General features: G+C 44.9%; 1 protein-coding gene across 1 annotated transcript in view; it reads left to right on the plus strand.

Annotated features, from left to right (window-relative positions):
- The window catches only part of LOC122923161 (vomeronasal type-2 receptor 26-like), a 113,636-nt gene that overhangs the window by 72,504 nt on the left and 13,560 nt on the right, over positions 1–27,572 (plus strand). Inside the window, exon 5 of the mRNA XM_044273893.1 lies at positions 6,822–6,945. Within this exon, the coding sequence (XP_044129828.1) occupies positions 6,822–6,945 (124 nt within the window). The remainder of the gene's footprint in view (positions 1–6,821; positions 6,946–27,572) is intronic.

Below are 27,572 nucleotides of genomic sequence, written 5' to 3' on the forward strand. Positions count from 1 at the left end.
TTCCTTTAGCTTAACCAATATATAAGAAGAGTTAATTTTACAACTTCTGCTGGAGATTCTATTCAACTTGATGAAAAAGGAAATTTTATGGCAAAGTTTGATCTGGTAAATTATCATGTATATAGTAACCGTACTGTGGGGAAGCAAAGAGTTGGTTATTTCCATGAAGACAATGGTCATCATCGGTTTCCTATAAATGAGAGCTCAATTGTTTGGAATCCAAAATTTCTCCAGGTGAATTTAGTGTCTGACTTTATTATACATTGTCAAGTGTCTCCCATTTACTCGAATTATAAAAAGATAAAATATACAGCACATTATATTTTTTCATACTTTTTTTCAGGATCTCCATAGAAATGTAATCGAGTAGACTTTTCTATACAGAAAAAATGTATGTGTAAAAGGCCAGCCCAACATAGGCCAAAAGAGCACTTTTAGTTGCCTCAAACAGATGTATGGCACCCTATGAATTTGGCTCAAAAGAAAAGTCAATAGAGCCTTATAATTAAAGGCTATGTGTATCTTTGGGGCAATTTTTTATGATTGCATTTTGCTAAATTTTGGCTCAAAATCATTTTTTTTAATTGGTCTTTATCAAAAATATTGAGCTGTTCTGTCAAAGAGTTAACTGCTATAATGAGTGTTTATAAGTTTAGAAATAAGGAGACGTCAGCTGAGCTGCTTGATGGAACTTGGGAAACTCAAGGCTGCACAGAGACAGTGGTTAATTTTTTTTTAAATAAAGACCAATTCAAAAAAATTGTTTGTTCAAAATGAGTACAATGCAATAATAAAAAAGAAAAAAATGACTAAATGTCTCCAAAGGTGTACAGAGCCATTAAGGTAGGAGGATGAAGTTTAAAGGGGTTTACTTTGGTATAAAATTCATTACCTAATAACTTGTCAATATGCAATCAGTTGGGGTTTCACTCCTAGCTATCAGAGGTTAGCACTACAACCTCTTGCTAGTCCAGTGACAACATTTTCATGATTTATGGATAATGTAAGTATATATGGATGGCACACACTATATCTGGAACAGTGTATAAGAATAGCCGGTAATTACTCAACGGTAATTCTGTTTCCTCATGGTCACGACAGCACCACTAGAGAGAGATGGATTTCTCCCCCAGGGACAGGAAACTTAGAGCACAAAAGGAAGCACTTCCGTCCCATACATAAGTGAATTACAGAGATCTAGGAAGCCTTCCAGTTAGTAAGCATCTGAAATAATTTATACAACTTAACAACAAAAGAACATAGCTAAACACTTTTTTTTTTTGCCACACCCGTGAACACCAATTGTGCACAACCAAGATAGAATGGTGGGAAGCCCCGTGGTACTGTCGTGACCATGAGGAAACAGAATTACCGGTGAGTAATTACCGGCTTTCCCCCATGTCGTGACAGCACCACCAGAGAGAATACCAGAGAAGAAATTAGGGTGGGACCACAGCCTGAAGCACCTTACGGCCAAAAGCTAAGGAAGAAAAGGAACCCACATCCAGTCTATAGTGATGGAAAAAGGTGTGTGGAGACGACCAAGTAGCCGTCCTACAAATCTGGTCAATGGAGGCACCTCTCCTTTCCGCCCAGGAAGATGCCACCGCTCGAGTAGAATGGGCCTTCAGATTATCCGGAGGAGACAAACCTGCAAAAATATAAGCAGTAGACATGCCCTGCCTGATCCCCTCTTACTTTTTCCCCTTTATTTGGCCCTGACACCTGAATAAAGAGTCTATCAGACTTCCTGAAGCCCTTAGTCCTGTCTATGTACTTCAGAAAACATCTATGTACTGTACATCCAACATATGAAAACGCCTTTCTCCCTCAGAAGAGGGATTAGAACAGAGGGAGGGCAGCACCACCTCCCAGGACATATGAAAAGCGGAGACAACTTTGGGCAGAAATGCTGGATCCGGTTTAAAGATTATTCTGTCTTCTAGGATCTGAGTATAGGGCTCTCTGACAGATAAGGCTGCTAACTCTCCTATCCTAGGAGCCGATGTTATTGTGACCAAGAGGGTGGTCTTCTGAACTAGTAGTCTGAGAGGAACATCAGATAAAAGCTCAAAGGGACCTACACATAAGGACTGAAGAACCACTGAAAGGTCCCAAGACGGCGATCGTATCGGTACGGATAACTGTAGTCTCTTTACTGACTTAAGGAATCTGATGATCCAGGGATGAGCCGCAATCTTGTGGCGAAACAAAGCCCCTAAGGCAGAAACCTGAACTTTGAGAGTGGCCACCCTCAAACCCTTCTCTAGACATTTCTGAAGAAAATCCAAAATGTCCGCCAGGCTGGGTTTTCCTGGGTCAAAGGAAGCAAGGTTAATCGTGGAAAGAAATTTTCTCCAGATCCTCTATAAATCTTATATGTAACCTCTTTTCTTCTGGCTTGCAAAGTGGAGATGCATCAGACAACCATTTAGCTTTTAAAGTTAACCTCTCAAAAGCAAAGCCATCAAATGGAGATTGAGCACCTCCGGATGACATACTGGGCCCTGTAAGAGTAGATTGGGAAGCTCCGGAAGGACCCAGGGATCCCCCAGTGACATGGCTCTTAGACCAGGAGAACCAAGCCTTCCAAGGCCAAAAGGGAGCCACCAGGATTACTTTTGCCCTTTCTTCTTTTATCTTCTTGATGACCCTGGGGACAAGCACCAGCGGTTGAAAAGTGTACGCTAGGTCCCAATTTATTTTTGAGATAAAGCGTCTACTGCTACAGGTCTGTCCACCGGAGATAGGGAGTAGAATCTGATGACCTGTCTGTTTACCCTTGTAGCAAAAATATCTACCTGAGGCTTGCCCCATAAGGCCGAGATCTTCCGGAACACTTCTGGATTTAACTTCCATTCTTCTTGACGAATCCGGTGTCTGCTGAGATAGTCTGCTCTCAGGTTTAGGTCTCCTCTTAAGTGAGATTCACTATTAAACTTAGTTGAGATTCTGCCAGAGAGAGAAACTGAAAAGACATTGACTTTAGACTTGCACATCTGGTAGTTATTTGTCTGTTGATCAGGGACACAGTAGTGGTATTATCGGACAATATATTTACATATTTACCCGTGATAGAAGGGGCTAAGTATGAAGGGCCTTAAGAACTGCAAGAGTCTCCTTGTAATTTGAGGATCTAAACTAAGGAAGAGATAACATCTTTAGACAACTTAATCTTCCTATCCAGGTCTGACTGAGAACCACCCCAGGAATCTAATAGCTGTAATTGTAAACACCTAGAATGCAGCTGACCCCATGGAACTGCATATCAACTTTTATGGATCAGTGGCCTGAATGTCTTTCCATAGTGAATGTGAACTTTAATTGTGTTAATCCAGAGAAGGATAGGATTTCCATGGCGGGCAATATGTATACCTCGCCTCAAGGGTCCCACTCGGCACGGTTTTGCCAGGAATCAAGGTTTTTGGATGTATGGGGATATTTGGGGAAGTGGAAAAGAACATTTTTCTGTGTAAGTAAATCTGGGAATTTTTGTCCAGGATAGATTTGCCCCTGATAAATAAAAAATTATTTGAAAGATGTTAAACAAATGAAATATGAAGCTAGGGCTTTATCGGACCATGCACTCTTCACTATTGAGGTATGTATGGTGGATAATAACCCCAGTATAAGACCCCCATTTATATTGAACCCTCATTGGATTTCCATAATGGATAACCATGAATTGATTAAACAGGAGATAGAGGTTTTTGGGGATAGCAACTACAACTCGGCAAGGACCCATTTTGTATGGGATGCATTCAAGGCCTTTATGAGGGGGGTGTTTATTAGTAATATTTCTAATTTAAGAAAAATATACAGTATGAAAGTTGAGGTCAAAGATAACTATATGGCGACCAGACCTATTTACGCCCCAAAATTAATGTAGCAAATGTACTGATCCCCTGGGGGACAGAGGGGTAAGACTTAACGTTTAATAAAGTAGTATCTAAAATAAATGGACACTAGAGGATGAGCCTCTGTAACAAACAACATAGAAGACAGCCATAAGGCATTGACTGAACATATATGCACAGTATGGCAAAAGATGGTATAAAAGAAATCGGAACGTTCTCACCCAATTGTAGATAAAAGGTTCTCTCAGCGGTTGTTAAGGATGGAGACGGACCCGTAGTAGTTAGTAGCCATACTGGAGGGAGATAGGCAGGTGTGCCCCTTCACATAGGTGGGTGACAGGGTAAATTGACCCTAGACAGCCCTAAGGATGGGACAGCCCTACCTATCTACACGAGGAACTTGCCCTGCAAGGAGTGTCCCCGTCCGGATACCTGACCCTGTGGGGGCAGAAACCCCAATAAACCCTAAAAAAAGAGAAAGAGAAATGTTTTGCTCCCTACGTGTCACGTTTCAATTCGTGAAATAAAATCATCAGGGGAGAAAGATTTGGTTGTCACAGGACTATGGAGGGGGCCTGTGCGACCAAGGCAAAATGAGGTGATATAAAAAAAGAAAGAAAAGGGGGTTGTATGGCTCAATGTCCACAATTTCGAATGGATGTGTGTATATAGCCAGTCAGGCTAGTAAACACAGGACATAACCATACCAACAAACTTCTATCACACAATATATATAGGTGCACCTGTGGGTACAATCTATAATGGACAGAGAAGAAGCCTCAGGATAATCAATTCGGGGGGGGGGGGGGCTGTCAGATGGTGATTTTGCTCAAAATACTCTATGTCCTTAGGAATTCCCCAGTATGGATTGAAGATAAGTTATTTAAATTAATTGAGAGAATTATTAATGATTTACTCCGGGGGAGAAAGCGAGTAAGGCTTAAATTGGAATACTTCTACAAGCCCATGGAACATTGAGGGCTCAACCTTCCCTGTTTCAAGGGCTATTTTTTAGCTTCTCAGTTATGGTTATTTTGTGAATGAGAGAAAGGCCCTCTCTGTAGAACCTTGGTGAGGAGATCTCCGCATTACACTATGTTAACTTTATTGGAATCTGGCTAATTAATTAATCTCCAACAGGACTATAGTCTGTCTGCGAAGCTATTTACTAAGTCCTGGAGTACTATTAAAGATTGGTTGGGAAAAAAGGGATCCCTTTGTTGTACACACCTTTAGTATAATTATCATTTAGATGAACTGGCTGGGGATTAGTACTGGCAAAAATATAATATTTTGCATGTTGCCCAGGTGGTTAAGTATAGGGTTACACTCCCGTTTTTGGAGTTAGCACAAAGAGAAAATATACTTAATCTCTCTTGGTTTAGGTATTTTCAGTTGCGTTCTGCACTCTCTAGTATAAAGTGAAAACTTTTTTTTCAGATAGACACTTCCACTTTTTGAACGATTTGATAAAAGGTTAAGATTTCTCAACTTTATAAATGTTTACTTAAAGCAAGATTCAATAATATACGTTCTCCCGGATAAAAGTCCTGGGGAATCGATTGCCCAATGATTCAATTAAATGATTGGATTGGATTGAATTTTGGATTAGTGTCTGGTTTTGGTTCAATTTAATATTTTGCATAGAATTTATATTCCACCTGTATGGCTTAATTAATGTGGTTTAAGAAACACTTCTGATTATTTACACATGTTTTGGACTTGTATAAAACTAATAGAATACTGGAGGACAATTCGTAACTTTATCAGCCAAAAATTGGAAGTGGTGATTCCATTTACGGTGGAATGCTGGCTACTGAGTGACCTATCCAAGGTATATTGCCATAAATACAAAAGGATTATTTTGACCAAAATAATGTTTTTGGCGAGACTTTTGATTGCACGGGCTTGGTTTTCATCTAATACTCCAAGTATAAACTTATTGTTAAACCTCGTGAACAAGATCAAAAGATATATAAATATTTTATATAAACAGAAAATATTTTATATAAATTATATAAGAAATTCTGAGGAAAAATGGATTAGGGTATGGGGAGCCTGGAAGTTTTAAGTTTTCCTGCCTCCATCTCCCCAATATCCCTTCCCGTCTTGTTGACGGGGGGATGAGAGATGCATCGCAAAGAGAGGGGAGCTGGTTAGGGATTCAGGGAGTAAAGGTTAAAAGGGGAAAATAGAATTATTAATGTTGATGTTCTATATTGTATTGAAATTTATTGTTTGATTTTCTAATAAAAATAATAATAATAATTTAAAAAAGTTTTTGTTTTTTTCAAACTATAGCTTTGATAGCTTTAATTTTTCTAAGAATTGCAAACTTACACCAAAATAAATCATTAAAATGGGTTCCCTATTTCATATTGGTTATTTTGATATATAATATGTATAGTTTTGTAGGAACTGGGGAACTATAGCAATCATTTTGGTGTGAATATTTTTTCTTATATTATTTTTTAGGTGCATAATGTCCTCTAACAGGTCATTAAAAGACCTCTGAGGGAAACTGCCACTCTCAAATTTTAACTGTAACATGGGCATCCAAAGTTAAAGTGGGAAACAGCCCCATGTGTAGGGCTTTGAACACAAGCAGAACAGATCAGGGTCCCTACAGCTCTGCTATACCTGGTCCACCCAGAGATCACTTGATCGCCAAGCTGCTTCTTTTATTCACTGCATAGCACTCATGCAGTGTTATGCAACAAGAAAGGGAGAAGGCAGAAGTGGTAATAACCCTCTTCTGTCTTCTCCGCAGGGTCCCTGGTTGCCCCTGACTTTTACAGTGATCAGGATTAAAGGCCAGGACCAAGCACGGTACTTGTATGGCACCTGGTTGTTATGGAGTTAAAGTAAAACAGCAAAACAGAAATAACTGTTTAGATATAGAATTTGTAAAATATCAAAACCTTGAGAGCCAAAATACAAGCATTAAATATATGACTATTTCAGACACCGCGCTCCGCCTGTAGTGAGAGTTGTCTGCCCGGACACAGGAAAGTCCCACTGGAAGAAAAACAGAAATGCTGCTACTACTGTGCCCCCTGTGCAGAAGGCGAGATCTCCAACCAGACTGGTGAGTTAGGCCAAAAGTGCATGAAGATAACCCTTTGTATGCAAATACAGATCTACAATACATTAGCACCAACCATAAGACATTCATAGTTATGTTTTATTGCTAGAAACAGATGAGTATTAAGATGAGATTAGTGGCGTTTATGTTTTTTAATTTCTACTCTTCCTGGTGTTTAATATAGATGATGAATAGAGAAATCGAGATTATTTTCAATACAGGGCGTTTTTGACTGAAAAGAGATAAAAGTAGAAATCAGAGACGACCAAATCAAATATAAAATAATAAATTGCATCCAAATTAGAATTTTTGTAGATTCGATCAGGCAAAAAAAAAAAAGGACAAGAGAAAAGTCCTAGGAGACCACAGAGTGTCATACTCAAATTTTAAGGAAACACTTTCAATTCAGGTAGAATGGATTCAGGTGTGAATCGAATCTGCCAACTGATTCATTAGATTCAGACCCTGATACGGCAGTGGGTGGGAAACCACTGTGTCAACCCTCAGATTTGACTTTGGAAAAATTGCTTCATGTTGATGATACTGAACTGTTTGCTCTTGTTTCTGTTGCTCTTGGCAGCGGACATGTCGGGAGGTGGGTGACTCAGCAGAGGCGGAGATGGATTTCCTTGTGAGAGACAAGCGCAGCAGGCGTCTGCTTGCTGAAAGCTGTGGCAAGCTGAAATGGCAGTAAAAAACTAACAAAAAAAAAACAATATTCACCTTACCCATTTGCATGCAAAGAGGCCATCACGGCCATCTTGATTGCAGAAACTGCGTAAAATTCTTCAATCAAGATGGTCACGATGGCCTCTTTGCGCAAATGGATAAGGTACGTTTTTATTTATTTTTTACCCTGATTAACCCCTGAAATACCTAAATTGGAGCCTCAGATGCCACAACCAGCAATGAATCATTGTCGATCATTGCGATTGCTACATACAAAGAAATGCGCCACAAATCAAATTTCTTTGTGACATTCGGTGAAGAAGCTGAATCTTTGCTCATATCAAATCCTGGTTATAAAACTATTTGTCCTTCCTTTCAAAAACATTCCACCTTTGCTCTTTGATAGATTAATTCCAAAAAGCATGGCTATTTAGTAATCATCTGATTGTTTCATGTGAATGATACGTCATTATTAGGGATGAGCGAACCCGAACTGTATAGTTCGGGTTCGCACCGAATTTTGGGGTGTCCGTGACACGGACCCGAACCCGATCATTTTTGTAAAAGTCCGGGTTCGGGTTCGGTGTTCATCGCTTTCTTGGCGCTTTTTGAAAGGCTGCAAAGCAGCCAATCAACAAGCGTCATACTACTTGCCCCAAGAGGCCGTCACAGCCATGCCTACTATTGGCATGGCTGTGATTGGCCAGTGCAGCATGTGACCCAGCCTCTATTTAAGCTGGAGTCACGTAGCGCCGCACGTCACTCTGCTCTGATCAGTGTAGGGAGAGGTTGCAGCTGCGACGTTAGGGCGAGATTAGGCAGTGATTAACTCCTCCAAAAGACTTCATTCAGTGATCGATCTGCAGCTGTGGATCATTGAACTGCTGCTATTCAATTGCTCACTGTTTTTAGGCTGCCCAGAGCGTTTTTCATTCACTTTTTTCTGGGTTGATCGGCGGCCATTTTGTGTCTTGTGGTGTGCCAGCACAAGCTGCCACCAAGTACATTTAACCCTCAATAGTGTGGTTATTTTTTGGCTATATCCTACATCAGGGTGAAGCTGGAACACCAAGTGCATTTAACCATCAATAGTGTGTTTTTTTTTTGGCCATATACTACATCAGGGGCAAGCTGTCACCAAGTGCATTTAACCCTCAATAGTGTGGTTGTTTTTTGGCTATATCCTACATCGGTCAAGCTGTCACGCCAAGTGCATTTAACCATCAATAGTGTGGTTATTTTTTGGCCATATACTACATCAGGGGCAAGCTGAGCCTGTCACCAAGTGCATTTAACCCTCAATAGTGTGGTTGTTTTTGGCTATATCCTACATCAGGGTCAAGCTGTCACACCAAGTGCATTTAAACATCAATAGTGTGGTTATTTTTTGTCCATATCCCAGTCTAATTCTGTCTGTAAATGAATACCTGTCACCCTGCGCCTAAAGAATAGGCCTCAAATTTATAGTCAGCTAAATCTGTGGTTATTGCTGTGGCTGTATTAGTGTAATACGGTACCTAAATAGATAGCCAGATAGTGTTAGGTGTCTGTAAAAAAAGGCCTGAATTTGTATTCAATACATTGGGCCAAATAATATTTTCCTTATTGTGGTGAACGGTAACAATGAGGAAAACATCTAGTAAGGGACGCGGACGCGGACATGGTCGTGGTGGTGTTATTGGACCCTCTGGTGCTGGGAGAGGACGTGGCCGTTCTGCCACAGCCACACGTCCTAGTGTACCAACTACCTCAGGTCCCAGTAGCCGCCATAATTTACAGCGATATTTGGTGGGGCCCAATGCCGTTCTAAGGATGGTAAGGCCTGAGCAGGGTGGCTGACAGTGGATTCAGCACGTTCAAATTATCTCCCACCCAGTCTTCTGCAGAAAGCGCACAGATGGCGCCTGAAAACCAAGCCCATCAGTCTGTCACATCACCCCCATGCATACCAGGGAAACTGTCTGAGCCTCAAGTTATGCAGCAGTCTCTTATGCTGTTTGAAGACTCCGCTGGCAGGGTTTCCCAAGGGCATCCACCTAGCCCTTCCCCAGCGGTGGAAGACATAGAATGCACTGACGCACAACCACTTATGTTTCCTGATGATGAGGACATGGGAATACCACCTCAGCACGTCTCTGATGATGACGAAACACAGGTGCCAACTGCTGCGTCTTTCTGCAGTGTGCAGACTGAACAGGAGGTCAGGGATCAAGACTGGGTGGAAGACGATGCAGGGGACGATGAGGTCCTAGACCCCACATGGAATGAAGGTCGTGCCACTGGCTTTCACAGTTCGGAGGAAGAGGCAGTGGTGAGACCGAGCCAACAGCGTAGCAAAAGAGGGAGCAGTGGGCAAAAGCAGAACACCCGCCGCCAAGAGACTCCGCCTGCTACTCACCACCGCCATCTGGGACCGAGCACCCCAAAGGCAGCTTCAAGGAGTTCCCTGGCATGGCACTTCTTCAAACAATGTGCTGACGACAAGACCCGAGTGGTTTGCACGCTGTGCCATCAGAGCCTGAAGCGAGGCATTAACGTTCTGAACCTTAGCACAACCTGCATGACCAGGCACCTGCATGCAAAGCATGGACTGCAGTGGAGTAAACACCTTAAAAACAAGGAAGTCACTCAGGCTCCCCCTGCTACCTCTTCTGCTGCTGCCGCCTCGCCCTCTTCTGCTGCTGCCGCCTCGGCCTCTTCCTCCGCCTCTGGAGGAACGTTGGCACCTGCCGCCCAGCAAACAGGGCATGTACCACCAACACCACCACCTCCGTCACCAAGCATCTCAACCATGTCACACGGCAGCGTTCAGCTCTCCATCTCACAAACATTTGAGAGAAAGCGTAAATTCCCACCTAGCCACCATCGATCCCTGGCCCTGAATGCCAGCATTTCTAAACTACTGGCCTATGAAATGCTGTCATTTAGGCTGGTGGACACAGACAGCTTCAAACAGCTCATGTCGCTTGCTGTCCCACAGTATGTTGTTCCCAGCCGGCACTACTTCTCCAAGAGAGCCGTGCCCTCCCTGCACAACCAAGTATCCGATAAAATCAAGTGTGCACTGCGCAACGCAATTTGTGGCAAGGTCCACCTGACCACAGATACGTGGACCAGTAAGCACGGCCAGGGACGCTATATCTCCCTAACTGCACACTGGGTAAATATAGTGGCGGCTGGGCCCCAGGCGGAGAGCTGTTTGGCGCACGTCCTTCCGCCACCAAGGATCGCAGGGCAACATTCTTTGCCTCCTGTTGCCACCTCCTCCTACTCAGCTTCCTCCTCCTCTTCTTCCACCTGCTCATCCAGTCAGCCACACACCTTCACCATCAACTTCAGCACAGCCCGGGGTAAACGTCAGCAGGCCATTCTGAAACTCATATGTTTGGGGGACATGCCCCACACCGCACAGGAGTTGTGGCGGGGTATAGAACAACAGACCGACGAGTGGTTGCTGCCGGTGAGCCTCAAGCCCGGCCTGGTGGTGTGCGATAATGGGCGAAATCTCGTTGCAGCTCTGTGACTAGCCGGTTTGACGCACATCCCTTGCCTGGCGCATGTGCTGAATTTGGTGGTGCAGAATTTCACTCACAACTACCCCGACATGTCAGAGCTGCTGCATAAAGTGCGGGCCGTCTGTTCGCACTTCCCAGCGTTCACATGCTGCCGCTGCTCGCCTGTCTGCGCTACAGCTTAACTTCGGCCTTCCCGCTCACCGCCTCATATGCTACGTGCCCACCAGGTGGAACTCCACCTTGCACATGCTGGACAGACTGTGCGAGCAGCAGCAGGCCATAGTGGAGTTTCAGCTGCAGCACGCACGGGTCAGTCGCACTGCGGAACGGCACCACTTCACCACCAATGACTGGGCCTCCATGCGAGACCTGTGTGCCCTGTTGCGCTGTTTCGAGTACTCCACCAACATGGCCAGTGGCGATGACGCCGTTATCAGCGTTACAATACCACTTCTATGTCTCCTTGAGAAAACACTTAGGGCGATGATGGAAGAGGAGGTGGCCCAGGAGGAGGAGGAGGAGGAAGAGGGGTAATTTTTAGCACTTTCAGGCCAGTCTCTTCGAAGTGACTCAGATGGAGGTTTTTTGCAACAGCAGAGGCCAGGTACCAGTGTGGCCAGCCAGGGCCCACTACTGGAGGACGAGGATGAGGAGGAGGTGGATGAGGATAAAGCATGGTCACAGCGGGGTGGCACCCAACGCAGCTCGGGCCCATCACTGGTGCGTGGCTGGGGGGAAACTCAGGACGATGACGATACGCCTCCCACAGAGGACAGCCTGTCCTTACCTCTGGGCAGCCTGGCACACATGAGCGACTACATGCTGCAGTGCCTGCGCAACGACAGCAGAGTTGCCCACATTTTAACGTGTGCGGACTACTGGGTTGCCACCCTGCTGGATCCACGGTACAAAGACAATGTGCCCACCTTACTTCCTGCACTGGAGCGTGATAGGAAGATGCGCGAGTACAAGCGCACGTTGGTAGACGCGCTACTGAGAGCATTCCCAAATGTCACAGGGGAACAAGTGGAAGCCCAAGGCCAAGGCAGAGGAGGAGCAAGAGGTCGCCAAGGCAGCTGTGTCACGGCCAGCTCCTCTGAGGGCAGGGTTAGCATGGCAGAGATGTGGAAAAGTTTTGTCAACACGCCACAGCTAACTGCACCACCACCTGATACGCAACGTGTTAGCATGAGGCAACATTTCACTAACATGATGGAACAGTACGTGTGCACACCCCTCCACGTACTGACTGATGGTTCGGCCCCATTCAACTTCTGGGTCTCTAAATTGTCCACGTGGCCAGAGCTAGCCTTTTATGCCTTGGAGGTGCTGGCCTGCCCGGCGGCCAGCGTTTTGTCTGAACGTGTATTCAGCACGGCAGGGGGCGTCATTACAGACAAATGCAGCCGCCTGTCTACAGCCAATGTGGACAAGCTGACGTTCATAAAAATGAACCAGGCATGGATCCCACAGGACCTGTCCATCCCTTGTGCAGATTAGACATTAACTACCTCCCCTTAACCATATATTATTGTACTCCAGGGCACTTCCTCATTCAATCCTATTTTTATTTTCATTTTACCATTATATTGCGGGGCAACCCAAAGTTGAATGAACCTCTCCTCTGTCTGGGTGCCGGGGCCTAAATATCTGACAATGGACTGTTACAGTGGTGGGTGACGTGAAGCCTGATTCTCTGCTATGACATGAAGACTGATTCTCTGCTGACATGAAGCCAGATTCTCTGTTACGGGACCTCTCTCCTCTGCCTGGGTGCCTGGGCCTAAATATCTGACAATGGACTGTTACAGTGTTGGGTGACGTGAAGCATGATTCTCTGCTATGATATGAAGACTGATTCTCTGCTGACATGAAGCCAGATTCTCTGTTACGGGACCTTTCTCCTCTGCCTGGGTGCCGGGGCCTAAATTTATGACAATGGACTGTTCCAGTGTTGGGTGACGTGAAGCATGATTCTCTGCTATGATATGAAGACTGATTCTCTGCTGACATGAAGCCAGATTCTCTGTTACGGGACCTCTCTCCTCTGCCTGGGTGCCTGGGCCTAAATATCTGACAATGGACTGTACCAGTGTTGGGTGACGTGAAGCATGATTATCTGCTATGATATGAAGATTGATTCTCTGCTGACATGAAGCCAGATTCTCTGTTACGGGACCTCTCTCCTCTGCCTGGGTGCCGGGGCCTAAATTTATGACAATGGACTGTTACAGTGGTGGCTGATGTGAAGCATGATTCTCTGCTATGATATAAGGACTGATTCTCTGCTGACATGAAGCTAGATTCTCTGTTACAGGACCTCTCTCCTCTGCCTGGGTGCCTGGGCCTAAATATCTGACAATGGACTGTTCCAGTTTTGGGTGACGTGGAGCATGATTCTCTGCTATGATTTGAAGACTGATTCTCTGCTGACATGAAGCCAGATTCTCTGCTACGGGACCTCTCTCCTCTGCCTGGGTGCCTGGGCCTAAATATCTGACAATGGACTGTTACAGTGTTGGGTGACGTGAAGCATGATTCTCTGCTATGATATAAGGACTGATTCTCTGCTGACATGAAGCTAGATTCTCTGTTACGGGACCTCTCTCCTCTGCCTGGGTGCCTGGGCCTAAATATCTGACAATGGACTGTTCCAGTGTTGGGTGACGTGAAGCATGATTCTCTGCTATGATATGAAGACTGATTCTCTGCTGACATGAAGCCAGATTCTCTGTTACGGGACCTCTCTCCTCTGCCTGGGTGCCTGGGCCTAAATATCTGACAATGGACTGTTACAGTGTTGGGTGACGTGAAGCCTGATTCTCTGCTATGACATGAAGACTGATTCTTTGCTGACATGAAGCCAGATTCTCTGTTACGGGACCTTTCTCCTCTGCCTGGGTGCCGGGGCCTAAATATATGACAATGGACTGTTACAGTAGTGGGTGACCAGATTCTCTGCTATGGGACCTCTCTCCAATTGATATTGGTTAATTTTTATTTATTTTATTTTTATTTTTATTCATTTCCCTATCCACATTTGTTTGCAGGGGATTTACCTACATGTTGGTGCCTTTTGCAGCCCTCTAGCCCTTTCCTGGGCTGTTTTACAGCCTTTTTAGTGCCGAAAAGTTCGGGTCCCCATTGACTTCAACATTTCCGGGAAGTTCGGCCGAACTTCTCGAACCCGAACATCCAGGTGTTCGCTCAACTCTAGTCATTATCTAAACAAGCAAGCATACAGCTTGCCATGCTTGCCAGTGTGCCCGAGGATCCAGTATTTCTGAAATGCCTCCAACTAATATGATCGTTCATCATGGCCAGTTTCATCATCATCATACTCATCATCAGTCTCATCCTCCTACCCAAGCAACTCTTCCTCCTTTGAGTGCCTGCCATTAACTTCTGAAAGTCAGCAAAATCCAAAATCCCCTCCTTCCCCTTCCCCGTCTGCTCAGTTGTGGCAGACGGGGAAAGTTCCCATGGCAACAGTACGCCTTCTCAGGCATCCTGCTGTCCATGGTGCTGAACAGATCTATGCTAAAGGAATAGATCTGTTCAGACAGTGTAAGTAAAATACAGGACAATACTCTATATGGTGTATTGTACTGTATTATACAGACATCAGGCCCACTGGATCTTCAAAAACCAAGTGGGTCTGGGTCCAAAAAAAAAAAAAAAGTTAAAAAAATAAAGATAATAAAAACACATTTATCACTGAATAAAAATGTAAAAAATAAAATACACTACACATATTAGGTATCGCCGCGTCCGTAACGACCTGATCTATAAAACGGTCATGTTACTTTCCCCACGCGGTGAACGCCATAAAAATAAAAAATAAAAACTATCAGGAAATTGAAATTTTGCCCACCTTACTTTCCAAAAAAGGTAATAAAAGTGATCAAAAGAGTCGCATGTACGCCGAAATAGTACCAATCAAACCGTCACCTCATCCCACAAAAAATGAGCACCTAAATGAGACAATGGCCCAAAAATTAAAAAAAACTATGGGGACACTGTAACATGATTTTTTTTTTTGTTTCAAAAATGATATTATTGTGTAAAACTTACATAAATAAAAATAAAAATATACATATTAGGTATCGCCACGTCCGTATCGACCAGCTCTATAATAATATCGCATGAGCTAACACCTCAGATGAACACCGTAAAAAAAAAAAACTGTGCTGAATAAAAAAAAATTGTCACCTTACATCACAAAAAGTGTAATAGCAAGCGATCAAAAAGTCATATGCACCCCAAAACGCCAATCAAACCGTCATCTCATCCCACAAAAAATGAGACCCTACTTTAGATAATCGCCCAAAAACTATGGCTATCAGACTATGGAAACACTAAAACATATTTTTTTTGTTTCAAAAATGAAATCATTGTGTAAAACTTACATAAATATAATAATTGTATACATATTAGGAATCGCCGCATCCGTGACAAAATGCTCTATAAAAATAGCACATGATCTAACCTATCAGATGAATATTTAAAATAACAGAAAAAAACGGTGCCAAAAAAGCTATTTCTTGTTACCTTGCCTCACAGAAAGTGTAATATAGCGCAACCAAAAATCATATGTACCCTAAACTAGTACCACCAAAACTTACACCTTATCCTGTAGTTTCTAAAATGGGGTCACTTTTTTGGAGTTTCTACTCTAGGGGTGCATCAGGGGGGCTTCAAATGGGACATGGTGTCCAAAAAAACTGTCTAGCAAAATCTGCCTTCCAAAAACCGTATGCATTCCTTTCCTTCTGCACCCTGCTATGTGCCCGTACAGCAGTTTACGACCACATATGGGGTGTTTCTGTAAACTACAGAATCCGGGCCATAAATATTGAGTCTCGTTTGGCTGTTAACCCTTGCTTTGTAACTGGAAAAAAAATAGTAAAATGGAAAATTTGCCCAAAAATTGAAATTCTGAAATTTCATCTCTATTTGCCAATAACTCTTGTGGAACACCTAAAGTTTTAACAACGTTTGTAAAATCAGTTTTGAATACCTTGAGGGGTGTAGTTTCTTAGATAGAGTAACTTTTATGGAGTTTCTACTCTAGGGGTGCATCAGGGGGGCTTCAAATGGTACATGGTGTCAAGAAACCAGTCCAGCAAAATCTGCCTTCCAAAAACCGTATGGCATTCTTTTCCTTCTGCACCCTGCCGTGTGCCCGTACAGCGATTTACAACCACGTATGGGGTGTTTCTGTAAACTACAGAATCAGGGCCATAAATATTGAGTCTCGTTTGGCTGTTAACCCTTGCTTTGTAACTGGAAAAAAATTATTAAAATAGAAAATCTGCCAAAAAAGTAAAATTTTGAAATTGTATCTCTATTTTCCATTAATTCTTGTGGAACACCTAAAGGGTTAACAAAGTTTGTAAAAATCATTTTTGAATACCTTGAGGGGTGTAGTTTCTAGAATGGTGTCATTTTTGGGTGGTTTCTATTATATAAGCCTCACAAAGTGACTTCAGACCTGAACTGGTCCCTAAAAATTGGGTTTTTGAAAAGTTCAGAACAATTTCAAGATTTCCTTCCAAACTTGTAAGCCTTGTAACATCCCCAAAATATTAAATATCATTCCCAAAATGATGCAAACTTGAAGTAGACATATGGGGAATGTAAAGTAATAACTATGTTTGGAGGCATTACTATGTATTATAGAAGTAGAGAAATTGAAACTTGGAGATTTGCAATTTTTTAAAATTTTTTGGTAACTTTGGTATTTTTTTTATAAATAAAAAATAATTTTTTTTACTTCATTTTACCAGTGTCATGAAGTACAATATGTGCCGAAAAAACGATCTCAGAATGGCCTGGATAAGTCAAAGCGTTTTAAAGTTATCACCACATAAAGTGACACTGTTCAGATTTGCAAAAAATGGCCTGGTCCTTAAGGTGAAAATGAGCTCGGTCCTTAAGGTGTTAAAACGTGGAAAAAGTTATTTGTCTAATTTTTTTACATCACAGAAACCTGACCTTTTAACAGGGGTGTGTAGACTATTTATATCCAGTGTGTGTGTGTATATATATATATATATATATATACAATAAACTAAAGGATATTATGTAAGTACCACAGATCTGCACAATGAGAAAGTTTGACTAGTCCAATCAGCCTAAAAAAAAAAAAAAAAGCCATATTGAAAATAGGCAAATGTTTGAACCCTCAAATTTAAAGTGGTTACATCCTTAAAGGATTAGATCATGTGCATCATTAAGCAATTTTATTTAATGAATGTTATTATAAATTGAGAATAAATAAATTCCATATTCTTTTGAGTCATGATCAACAGTCACACAAGGGAAAACCAGTCTCAACACTTCCTTGAAATTAATCCAATTATCCTTGTCTTTGAGCTTCACTGTGCATGTGGTCAACAACACTCGGAATGGACCATCAAACCAGGGTTTTAGGACTTTTATAACGTGTCTTTTTCTACCACCCAATCTCCAGACACAAGTGGGTGGGTTCCTGGTACTTTATCAAAACCTGGAAGTGAAGCAAAAACTTGAAAATGTACTTTAGTCAAATGCTTATACAAAACCGATCACATAATCTGTCAGACAACCATGTTGCATCTGAAGCTGCTGTGGGAAATAAAATCCTATTCTAGGGGCTGACCCAAAAAGGACCTTATAGGGACAAAGGCCTGTCTCACGGTTAGGCGTATACCTTACTAAAAGAGGGCTACCAGCAGGCACTCTATTAAGGCTTTGAGTCTTTAACTTAGCGTTCAGTTCCTTTTTCCTACTCTACTGCTGCTTTGTGGATGGTACGAAGCATGTAAGGCCTGTCCTACACCCAAAACCTTCATCATCTCATGCATCACTTCACCTGTGAAGTGAACACCTGTGTCACTTTCAATGATCTAAGGTACCCCATACTTGCACACAACTTTGGCCATAATCTTCTTTACTTCTTTGGGTACGGTTTTGGCCATCCTGAAAACAAGTCATCACATATCAACACATACTCATACATGCCCACCTTGGGTAGTTGAAGGTAGTCTGCAAACGTTAAAACAGATACAAAAAGCAAGATGTGTTTCTTGGGTATCTCAACCATCTTGCCCACATTGTTCTGGGCACAAATCATTTATCCTTGAGTATGTCTGACTGTTACAGTGCTGAACCCTGGGGCGTACCATATGCTACGTACTAAATCACACATAGCAGTTTTCGTCTGGTGCATCACTCCATGGGTTGCCTGTGCCATCGTGAAGTAGAGGGACCCGGGAAGGTAAAGTTTCCCTTCTTATTTGTAGTCCCCCCTTTTCCATCCACCAGTCCCTTTCCTCCTTCCCCATCTGGTTCTGTAAGGTCTTAAGAACTTTCGGGAGACAGGAGGAGTTATTTCAGGGACCTGAACTGTGGCCACTTAAGACAGGGGTCTACTTAGGTAATTTGGTAGCCATTTTTGCCGCCTGATCTGCCGTGGCTTTCCCCTTTGCCTCCTCTGTATCTGTTTACAGTGGCCTTTCATTGCTATCATCACCCCTCATGTTAGTGACAAGAGGGCTTCCATCAGAGACCTCACTGCTTCCCCATTTTCGATGGGTTTACAGGAAGCGATCAAGGAGTCTCTGGCTTTCCATATGGGCCCATAGTCATGGGCTATCCCAAAGCACACCTGGAATCAATGTAAATGGTGGCTGTTTTTCCATCTGCATATCTGCAAGCCATCTTCAGAGTCTTTTAGCTCCACTTCTTGAGCAGAAATGTGTGGTAGTTCACGTTTAATCACCACTGCCCAACCTGTGTAGTACCTGCCATACTGGCCATACCTCGATCCATCCACAAAGAGCACATGATCTAGATTACCTAATGTTTGATTTACCAAATCCCACTACCTCTTGTGACATCATCTGCAAACAGTCCGGGGCCTCTTCCTTTGAATCTGGAAGAAAAATTTAAAGTGCGGTGCCCTAACTCTTCCCTCCCCCCTTGATCCAGAGGCAACAGGGTGGCTGGGTCCAAAGTATTACACCTTTGGAGAGCAACATTGTCAGGCAACAAAATGGAACAATAATGGGCAACAAAATAATCATTTGGATTGTACGTTCATGAGGATAGATGTAATATTACCATCACTTTGTGGTTCAGAACTATCTCAGAGCTTTCATCAAGCATAGCTAGTACAATTACTACAGCTCTGATGCAGACAGGGGCACCTCTGGCCAGGTGATCAAGTCTGACTGAATAATATGCTACGGGGCGTTATTGCTGGCCATGCAGTTGGGTGAGGATTGCTGAGTCATGGCCACTCACTTCATAACAATACAATCTAAATGTAATAATCTGATAGGCTCAGTGTGGGGGAACACAAAATTGCCAGTTCTAGGCATAAAAAGCATCTACCACCTCATCTGTGAGGCGGTAGGGACTAAAGGACAAATCAATCACAGTGGAGTGAGTAGGGGTAATGGGAACCTGAGCCGACAAGGTGTCTGTGTGTGTTGGGCACGATGTGGGTGTTAGAAACTGTGGCTTCATTAACGGCATGTAGGTCATGTACCATCCAATGGTGAGTGGTTTGTTTTTCTCAGCTTCTGGGAGTACTGATACAAACATGGACCAGGGAATTTTATCACTAATGGCCAACAAACAAAGTTCTTGGTCGTTGAGGGCACCTGTAAGCTTCACAGTGCCGTCCTCCTGATGTGAGATACCAGCATGTACTTTTGCAAACAAATCTGCACCTAGGAGGCAACAAGGGGCGTTACCACTGACCAGCAAACGGGCAAGCGCATCTTGGTTAGGGGCAAATCTAATATGGATGGTTTCTGTTGAAAAAAAAAGGGAGCGTACTACTTTCCCATCCACTTCTACCCAAAGACTAGTGTCCTTGGAGAGTAAATCAGGGGAGGCCATGTTTGCTGTGCACAACTGTCTTGGCTGCTCCAGTATCAATCAAAAACGGACTACTTCTTTATCACCCAGAGTGAGGAATATCATTGGGCCAGACTGAATCTGCTAAAAATGTTTAAAAGTAGAGCCGATACTGGATTTCCTGTTTCTTAATCTTGATCTAACTCCCCCCCCCCTCTCCTGTCTTTGTGTTCTCCTTATGACAAAAAAAATATGGGTGTCTGTGGGGACGGACAGTGATCCGGGCATGGTCAACATAGAATACAATCCTCTCGTGTGGTGTGGACGAGGAGTACGAAACACAGCACAACACTCTCTCTTCTGGGATCTGGGTCCCACAGACTCTGCAGGCCCACCATAGGGTGGCAGACTTACTTTTTCCTCACTTCAATGAGGCATTTAACATCAGGGCTGAAGCAATGCCAAAGGAACACTACCTATGGTTGGCACCACTGAACCACCCAATGCTGCTTGATGTTACTCTGCATTTTGGCTTACAGAAGTATCCAACTTTTCCTATCGCAGAATTAATAGACTGGAAAACAAAACCGGGCATCTCATCTTCCATGGGAGTGTCTGTAACTAGAGGATGGGCACAAGGGCTGTCGTTGTCTGTAACGTCCACCCCTATCCTCCTCCTTCCGCTCTGAGTCATCTAAGTCCACCCCCTTCAGTCGGACGCTGTGATCCTCCTTCTTTCTGTCATTAGTGCCCCAGCCGCTCATGAGAACAGAGCTCTGATGTGAAGCACAACACTTAACATGTAACACGTAACTTCAAACATTGAAACAAACAGATCTGACAATACAGACATGAACACACAAAGGGCCCATAAGAAACTTTTCATTGACTTCAATTCAATGCGCATATTATTTTAAAAAATAAATAAATAAATAAAAATACCGTACTCCATACGCATTCATATTTTCATGTTTTCATGTACTCATTTTCACAAACAGCTCATAACCACGCCCTCATACATAAAATATGAATTGCATTCACAGCTCTGCTAAAAACCTCCATCAGTCTTCACACATATTTGCCTCAACTACAACTCAAAGCCACACCCATTCACATTGCACTGAATCATTTATGTCTTCCAACCCACATTGTTTCATCCCAAAACTTACAGCACAAACACAGCTTTCCTGGAAACAGATAGCCACACCACACCCAGAATTGATGATGGTCTGTCGCTGTAAGACAATATACATGTTATAATCATACAGTCATTTTGTTAAAAGCTGGATTCCCACAGTACACTCCTTGGGAAAGAAGAAAGAAAATTATTGAACAAGTCTTCGTCTTGTATAATATATTACACATCACTTACTCTGCATCATTCCCTCATTCCCTTCCCCCTTTTTCCTTCGCCTGCTCCCCTGATCTCAGGAATGTTTCTGTTAAGGTGGGGGAAGTGAGTCTCTGTAGCACACATTGGATACAATGTTGGGAACAATTGCAAAGGCTCTACTGACTTGTAAAACACGGCTAGGTGCTCTCTCCAAATAAGGCAGTACCAATTGCCAAAATGTTTGATAAGGTATAATATGTAAAAGATGGAGGGCACTCAGATGTCTGTATACATAGAGAGAGAAAACAATTAGAATAAGGTATATCTCTTTTCTTTATTACTAGAGTTGAGCGAACACCTGGATGTTCGGGTTCGAGAAGTTCGGCCGAACATCCCGGAAATGTTCGGGTTCGGGATCCGAACCCGATCCGAACTTCGTCCCGAACCCGAACCCCATTGAAGTCAATGGGGACCCGAACTTTTCGGCACTAAAAAGGCTGTAAAACAGCCCAGGAAAGAGCTAGAGGGCTGCAAAAGGCAGCAACATGTAGGTAAATCCCCTGCAAACAAATGTGGATAGGGAAATGAATTAAAATAAAAATTAAATAAATAAAAATTAACCAAAATCAATTGGAGAGAGGTCCCATAGCAGAGAATCTGGCTTCACGTCACCCACCACTGTAAGAGTCCATTTTCATAAATTTAGGCCCAGCACCCAGGCAGAGGAGAGAGGTCCCGTAACAGAGAATCTGGCTTCATGTCAGCAGAGAATTAGTCTGCATGTCATAGCAGAGAATGAGGCTTCACGTCAGCCACCACTGCAACAGTCCATTGGCATATATTTAGGCCCAGCACCCAGGCAGAGGAGGGAGGTCCCGTAACAGAGAATCTGTCTTCATGTCAGCAGAGAATCAGTCTGCATGTCATAGCAGAGAATGAGGCTTCACGTCAGCCACCACTGCAACAGTCCATTGGCATATATTTAGGCCCAGCACCCAGGCAGAGGAGGGAGGTCCCGTAACAGAGAATCTGTCTTCATGTCAGCAGAGAATCAGTCTGCATGTCATAGCAGAGAATGAGGCTTCACGTCAGCCACCACTGCAACAGTCCATTGGCATATATTTAGGCCCAGCACCCAGGCAGAGGAGGGAGGTCCCGTAACAGAGAATCTGGCTTCATGTCAGCAGAGAATCAGTCTGCATGTCATAGCAGAGAATGAGGCTTCACGTCAGCCACCACTGCAACAGTCCATTGGCATATATTTAGGCCCAGCACCCAGGCAGAGGAGGGAGGTCCCGTAACAGAGAATCTGGCTTCATGTCAGCAGAGAATCAGTCTGCATGTCATAGCAGAGAATGAGGCTTCACGTCAGCCACCACTGCAACAGTCCATTGGCATATATTTAGGCCCAGCACACAGGCAGAGGAGAGAGGTCCCGTAACAGAGAATCTGTCTTCATGTCAGCAGAGAATTAGTCTGCATGTCATAGCAGAGAATGAGGCTTCACGTCAGCCACCACTGCAACAGTCCATTGGCATATATTTAGGCCCAGCACACACACAGGCAGAGGAGAGAGGTCCCGTAACAGAGAATCTGGCTTCATGTCAGCAGAGAATCAGTCTGCATGTCATAGCAGAGAATGAGGCTTCACGTCAGCCACCACTGCAACAGTCCATTGGCATATATTTAGGCCCAGCACCCAGGCAGAGGAGGGAGGTCCCGTAACAGAGAATCTGTCTTCATGTCAGCAGAGAATTAGTCTGCATGTCATAGCAGAGAATGAGGCTTCACGTCAGCCACCACTGCAACAGTCCATTGGCATATATTTAGGCCCAGCACACACACAGGCAGAGGAGAGAGGTCCCGTAACAGAGAATCTGTCTTCATGTCAGCAGAGAATTAGTCTGCATGTCATAGCAGAGAATGAGGCTTCACGTCAGCCACCACTGCAACAGTCCATTGGCATATATTTAGGCCCAGCACACACACAGGCAGAGGAGAGAGGTCCCGTAACAGAGAATCTGGCTTCATGTCAGCAGAGAATCAGTCTGCATGTCATAGCAGAGAATGAGGCTTCACGTCAGCCACCACTGCAACAGTCCATTGGCATATATTTAGGCCCAGCACACACACAGGCAGAGGAGAGAGGTCCCGTAACAGAGAATCTGTCTTCATGTCAGCAGAGAATTAGTCTGCATGTCATAGCAGAGAATGAGGCTTCACGTCAGCCACCACTGCAACAGTCCATTGGCATATATTTAGGCCCAGCACCCAGGCAGAGGAGGGAGGTCCCGTAACAGAGAATCTGGCTTCATGTCAGCAGAGAATCAGTCTGCATGTCATAGCAGAGAATGAGGCTTCACGTCAGCCACCACTGCAACAGTCCATTGGCATATATTTAGGCCCAGCACCCAGGCAGAGGAGGGAGGTCCCGTAACAGAGAATCTGTCTTCATGTCAGCAGAGAATTAGTCTGCATGTCATAGCAGAGAATGAGGCTTCACGTCAGCCACCACTGCAACAGTCCATTGGCATATATTTAGGCCCAGCACACACACAGGCAGAGGAGAGAGGTCCCGTAACAGAGAATCTGTCTTCATGTCAGCAGAGAATTAGTCTGCATGTCATAGCAGAGAATGAGGCTTCACGTCAGCCACCACTGCAACAGTCCATTGGCATATATTTAGGCCCAGCACACACACAGGCAGAGGAGAGAGGTCCCGTAACAGAGAATCTGGCTTCATGTCAGCAGAGAATCAGTCTGCATGTCATAGCAGAGAATGAGGCTTCACGTCAGCCACCACTGCAACAGTCCATTGGCATATATTTAGGCCCAGCACACACACAGGCAGAGGAGAGAGGTCCCGTAACAGAGAATCTGTCTTCATGTCAGCAGAGAATTAGTCTGCATGTCATAGCAGAGAATGAGGCTTCACGTCAGCCACCACTGCAACAGTCCATTGGCATATATTTAGGCCCAGCACCCAGGCAGAGGAGGGAGGTCCCGTAACAGAGAATCTGGCTTCATGTCAGCAGAGAATCAGTCTGCATGTCATAGCAGAGAATGAGGCTTCACGTCAGCCACCACTGCAACAGTCCATTGGCATATATTTAGGCCCAGCACACACACAGGCAGAGGAGAGAGGTCCCGTAACAGAGAATCTGTCTTCATGTCAGCAGAGAATTAGTCTGCATGTCATAGCAGAGAATGAGGCTTCACGTCAGCCACCACTGCAACAGTCCATTGGCATATATTTAGGCCCAGCACCCAGGCAGAGGAGGGAGGTCCCGTAACAGAGAATCTGGCTTCATGTCAGCAGAGAATCAGTCTGCATGTCATAGCAGAGAATGAGGCTTCACGTCAGCCACCACTGCAACAGTCCATTGGCATATATTTAGGCCCAGCACACACACAGGCAGAGGAGAGAGGTCCCGTAACAGAGAATCTGGCTTCATGTCAGCAGAGAATCAGTCTGCATGTCATAGCAGAGAATGAGGCTTCACGTCAGCCACCACTGCAACAGTCCATTGGCATATATTTAGGCCCAGCACACACACAGGCAGAGGAGAGAGGTCCCGTAACAGAGAATCTGTCTTCATGTCAGCAGAGAATTAGTCTGCATGTCATAGCAGAGAATGAGGCTTCTTGTCAGCCACCACTGCAACAGTCCATTGGCATATATTTAGGCCCAGCACCCAGGCAGAGGAGGGAGGTCCCGTAACAGAGAATCTGGCTTCATGTCAGCAGAGAATCAGTCTGCATGTCATAGCAGAGAATGAGGCTTCACGTCAGCCACCACTGCAACAGTCCATTGGCATATATTTAGGCCCAGCACCCAGGCAGAGGAGGGAGGTCCCGTAACAGAGAATCTGGCTTCATGTCAGCAGAGAATCAGTCTGCATGTCATAGCAGAGAATGAGGCTTCACGTCAGCCACCACTGCAACAGTCCATTGGCATATATTTAGGCCCAGCACCCAGGCAGAGGAGGGAGGTCCCGTAACAGAGAATCTGTCTTCATGTCAGCAGAGAATCAGTCTGCATGTCATAGCAGAGAATGAGGCTTCACGTCAGCCACCACTGCAACAGTCCATTGGCATATATTTAGGCCCAGCACCCAGGCAGAGGAGGGAGGTCCCGTAACAGAGAATCTGTCTTCATGTCAGCAGAGAATCAGTCTGCATGTCATAGCAGAGAATGAGGCTTCACGTCAGCCACCACTGCAACAGTCCATTGGCATATATTTAGGCCCAGCACACAGGCAGAGGAGAGAGGTCCCGTAACAGAGAATCTGTCTTCATGTCAGCAGAGAATTAGTCTGCATGTCATAGCAGAGAATGAGGCTTCACGTCAGCCACCACTGCAACAGTCCATTGGCATATATTTAGGCCCAGCACACAGGCAGAGGAGAGAGGTCCCGTAACAGACAATCTGGCTTCATGTCAGCAGAGAATCATTCTGCATGTCATAGCAGAGAATCAGGCTTCACGTCACCCAACATTGGAACAGTCCATTGGCATATATTTAGGCCCCGGCACCCAGACACAGGAGAGGTTCATTCAACTTTGGGTAGCCTCGCAATATAATGGTAAAATGAAAATAAAAATAGGATTGAATGAGGAAGTGCCCTGGAGTCCAATAATATATGGTTAAGGGGAGGTAGTTAATGTCTAATCTGGACAAGGGACGGACAGATCCTGTGGGATCCATGCCTGGTTCATTTTTTTGAACGTCAGCTTGTCCACATTGGCTGTAGACAGGCGGCTGCGTTTGTCTGTAATGACGCCCCCTGCCGTGCTGAATACACGTTCAGACAAAACGCTGGCCGCCGGGCAGGCCAGCACCTCCAAGGCATAAAAGGCTAGCTCTGGCCACGTGGACAATTTAGAGACCCAGAAGTTGAATGGGGCCGAACCATCAGTCAGTACGTGGAGGGGTGTGCACACGTACTGTTCCACCATGTTAGTGAAATGTTGCCTCCTGCTAACACGTTGCGTATTAGGTGGTGGTGCAGTTAGCTGTGGCGTGTTGACAAAAGTTTTCCACATCTCTGCCATGCTAACCCTGCCCTCAAAGGAGCTGGCATTGACACAGCTGCCTTGGCGACCTCTTGCTCCTCCTCTGCCTTGGCCTTGGGCTTCCACTTGTTCCCCTGTGACATTTGGGAATGCTCTCAGTAGCGCGTCTACCAACGTGCGCTTGTACTCGCGCATCTTCCTATCACGCTCCAGTGCAGGAAGTAAGGTGGGCACATTGTCTTTGTAGCGTGGATCCAGCAGGGTGGCAACCCAGTAGTCCGCACAGGTTAAAATGTGGGCAACTCTGCTGTCGTTGCGCAGGCACTGCAGCATGTAGTCGCTCATGTGTGCCAGGCTGCCCAGGGGTAAGGACAAGCTGTCCTCTGTGGGAGGCGTATCGTCATCGTCCTGCCTTTCCCCCCAGCCACGCACCAGTGATGGACCCGAGCTGCGTTGGGTGCCCCCCCGCTGTGACCATGCTTCATCCTCATCCTCCTCCTCCTCATCCTCGTCCTCCTCGTCCTCCAGTAGTGGGCCCTGTCTGGCCACATTTGTACCTGGCCTCTGCTGTTGCCAAAAACCTCCCTCTGAGTCACTTCGAAGAGACTGGCCTGAAAGTGCTAAAAATGACCCCTCTTCCTCCTCCTCCTCCTCCTCCTGGGCCACCTCCTCTTGCATCATCGCCCTAAGTGTTTTCTCAAGGAGACATAGAAGTGGTATTGTAACGCTGATAACGGCGTCATCGCCACTGGCCATGTTGGTGGAGTACTCGAAACAGCGCAACAGGGCACACAGGTCTCGCATGGAGGCCCAGTCATTGGTGGTGAAGTGGTGCTGTTCTGTAGTGCGACTGACCCGTGCGTGCTGCAGCTGAAACTCCACTATGGCCTGCTGCTGCTCGCACAGTCTGTCCAGCATGTGCAAGGTGGAGTTCCACCTGGTGGGCACGTCGCATATGAGGCGGTGAGCGGGAAGGCCGAAGTTACGCTGTAGCGCAGACAGGCGAGCAGCAGCAGGATGTGAACGCCGGAAGCGCGAACAGACGGCCCGCACTTTATGCAGCAGCTCTGACATGTCGGGGTAGTTGTGAATGAACTTCTGCACCACCAAATTCAGCACATGCGCCAAGCAAGGGATGTGCGTCAAATTGGCTAGTCCCAGAGCTGCAACGAGATTTCGCCCATTATCGCACACCACCAGGCCGGGCTTGAGGCTCACCGGCAGCAACCACTCGTCGGTCTGTTGTT

This window comes from Bufo gargarizans, unplaced genomic scaffold (assembly GCF_014858855.1).
Source record: "Bufo gargarizans isolate SCDJY-AF-19 unplaced genomic scaffold, ASM1485885v1 original_scaffold_1292_pilon, whole genome shotgun sequence".
NCBI classification, from domain to species: domain Eukaryota; kingdom Metazoa; phylum Chordata; class Amphibia; order Anura; family Bufonidae; genus Bufo; species Bufo gargarizans.